Source organism: Penaeus monodon, chromosome 12, assembly GCF_015228065.2.
Source record: "Penaeus monodon isolate SGIC_2016 chromosome 12, NSTDA_Pmon_1, whole genome shotgun sequence".
NCBI lineage: Eukaryota > Metazoa > Arthropoda > Malacostraca > Decapoda > Penaeidae > Penaeus > Penaeus monodon.
Window position 1 is genome coordinate 52,390,033 of NC_051397.1, and position 2,500 is coordinate 52,392,532.

The 2,500-nt window shown below is 51.1% G+C and overlaps 1 protein-coding gene across 1 annotated transcript in view; it reads right to left on the bottom strand.

The window, feature by feature from the left end:
• Positions 1-2,500, bottom strand: part of LOC119579591 (histone-lysine N-methyltransferase 2D-like) — a 64,183-nt gene that overhangs the window by 5,524 nt on the left and 56,159 nt on the right. Inside the window, 7 exon segments of the mRNA XM_037927513.1 lie at positions 1-113; positions 228-396; positions 709-835; positions 1,054-1,176; positions 1,420-1,605; positions 1,723-1,849; positions 2,150-2,285. The exon segment at positions 1-113 is cut by the window's left edge and continues 133 nt beyond it. Coding sequence (XP_037783441.1) covers positions 1-113; positions 228-396; positions 709-835; positions 1,054-1,176; positions 1,420-1,605; positions 1,723-1,849; positions 2,150-2,285 — 981 coding nt within the window.

Genomic DNA, 2,500 nt, shown 5'->3' on the forward strand with positions numbered 1-2,500 from the left:
GCTGCTAAGTCGCTTGAGAACAGTGGGGATAGGAGGACTTCTGCTCCGGGGGGGCTCCACACCTGGCGGTTCCTGTCCCGGGGGGTATTCTGGTACGTCGAATGAAGACTCGCCTGAGGGCAGAGGAGAGGGACGGATTCTTTGACCAATAGTGCATCAATACTAGGATCCTCTCGCACATCTAAGAAATGACGTCGGTGGCAAGACAAATACAGATTGACTGCTACCTTTGAGCTTGTTCAGGAGAGCGGGCACAGGGGGCGAACTCGATCTAGCAGCCGTGGGAACGCGGGGCGACGGGGGCGTGACCACGTCGTCGTCGTCGTCGGGCTCGTCCGCTGCCTCCCTGCCAGCGTCGGCAGGACTGGCAGCTTCGGGTGGCGGAGACGGCGGTGGCTGAAGGAGCAAAAGTTAAAGAAAACAAGGGACAACAGAAAAGCACCCTTTCCCCTTCCATCGAGAAAAAAGGAAAGGAAAGAAAAAAGGCAAGTAATACCAAGGAAGCAGTCGACATGATGTGTTTTTTTTTGTTTAACACTATGCTGTACATACGAAAATAGGTGAATCAGTTCACCTATTATTCTTCCTCTCATTATCATCATAGATATCTTTTATATCGTTGTTATGGACAGGTACTATTTCAACACAGTTTGTCTGAAAAAAAATTGACATCACTTTCCCCACTGCTAACGAGAGCAGCAAGCGCACCTGTTCAGCCTCGGGCGTGAAGGGTCGGTGCTGGAGGCCCGGCGTGAGGGAGGGCTTGATGTGCGGCCAGTGACTGGAGGTAAATGAAGACCTGCTGAGCCGACCTTTTCCTCGAGGTGATGGTGACCTTAAAGCGAGAAATGCACATAAACTCTCATTCATTGCTCTGTTCACAGTAGCCTGTTTAAAGTATTATTTTGAAATCAATGTTTATAATTTAGTAGCAGTAACACTGTATCTTGAATGTTACTGTGTATTACTGTAAAGGCTAAATACTGTAAACGAATAACTGGAGGTATTAGCAACACCGTCGAGCTTGCGCGTCGCGTGGAAGCCTCTCCTCACCTAGATATATCCGAGGAGAGGGACTCCTGGCGGGACTTGTCCCACGTTTTTCTCCGGCGACGGTGTGGCTGCGGGTTGTCGCTCTCCTCCGTGGCTGTGTCACGCTCGCACCGTCCGAGGGATCTAGTGAATGTCACAGAACATGTAAGACGGTGTACGTCAGACGGTGATGACAGTGGGAAGCAGTAACATTACTGCAAATTACTTAGCTATCTCTCACTTTTCCATTCACTTGTATTCCCGTCTTTCTATTGACCTTAATGTATACAACCCCGTGCGTCGCCCCATACTGCATTTGGTCTTACTGTTCTCCCAGTGATAATTTTTATCGCTCTTTTTCTTGCTTCGCTGGTTCCCCCTTCTCACCTTGTGCTTCTCCTTCTGAACCTCCGGTTAGCGTAGGGGTCCTTCTCAGACTGTTTCCTGTAGGGCCTGTCGCTGTGGTTTTGCCCCCAGGGAGGGCGGGAGTCGCTCACGTGACCTGGGTTTCGAGGCAAGGAAGAAGGAGATTTCTTCCTCCTGCTACTTCGGCGCCGAGTCTCCCTTCGCGGGCTGCGCGAAAAATTATAAATTCTAATCTCGCCCATTACGTATCAGATATAAGTTGGCCACAAAAGAAAAATTGATAAGCAAATTTATGTGGAGAGAATCACAGGCCAAGCGTCCCACCTGGCATGAGGAGGCTCGTCGCACTGAGTGCCGCATTCCCGCAGGCTTCTGTACTTGGTCGGGGTGATGATGCGGTCTGTGATGTAATCTGCCGGGGAGTCGTGAGACGCAATTGACGTCCTCTGGCCTGTGCAAAAGTTTTTTATGCGATCTTTGATACAGATGATTATGTCACTAAGTTTACCGATTTGATTCCTCTCATACCAATTTATGCTAAAGACAACATCTATACATAAGTTACATACTACTAAATAGTTTCGTAAACTTTATATTTAAGTCTTCAAAGAGCCATCCAGAAATTAAAGTGATCACTCAAACGAAGTCGGACCATTCCATTAAAATCGTAAATGAATGCGAAAGGGAATAGTGAATGCCGAAAGCAAACGAAATGTTAAGGTCATGACATTCGTTCCTCCGGCAGACGTACCTGCGGCGGCCGTGAGGAGCGTCAGGAGCGCCGTCCGGTCGAAGAGGCCGGATGACGCGAACAGCACCTCGGGGGTCAGGCCCAGGCTCCGCAGCAGATTCGCTCGCTCGTCCTCGCCGTCAGGGGCGGCGGGCGCCTGGGGGAGACTTGGACTCAGGGCGGAGAGATATTGTGGAACTTAATCAAGGCAGAGCAGGAGGAGGAGGAGGAGGAGGAGGAGGAGGAGGAGGAGGAGGAGGAGGAGGAGGAGGAGGAGGAGGAGGAGGAGGAGGAGGAGGAGGAGGGGAGGAGGAGGAGGAGGAGGAGGAGGAGGAGGAGGAGGAGGAGGAGGAGGAGGAGGAGGAGGAGGAG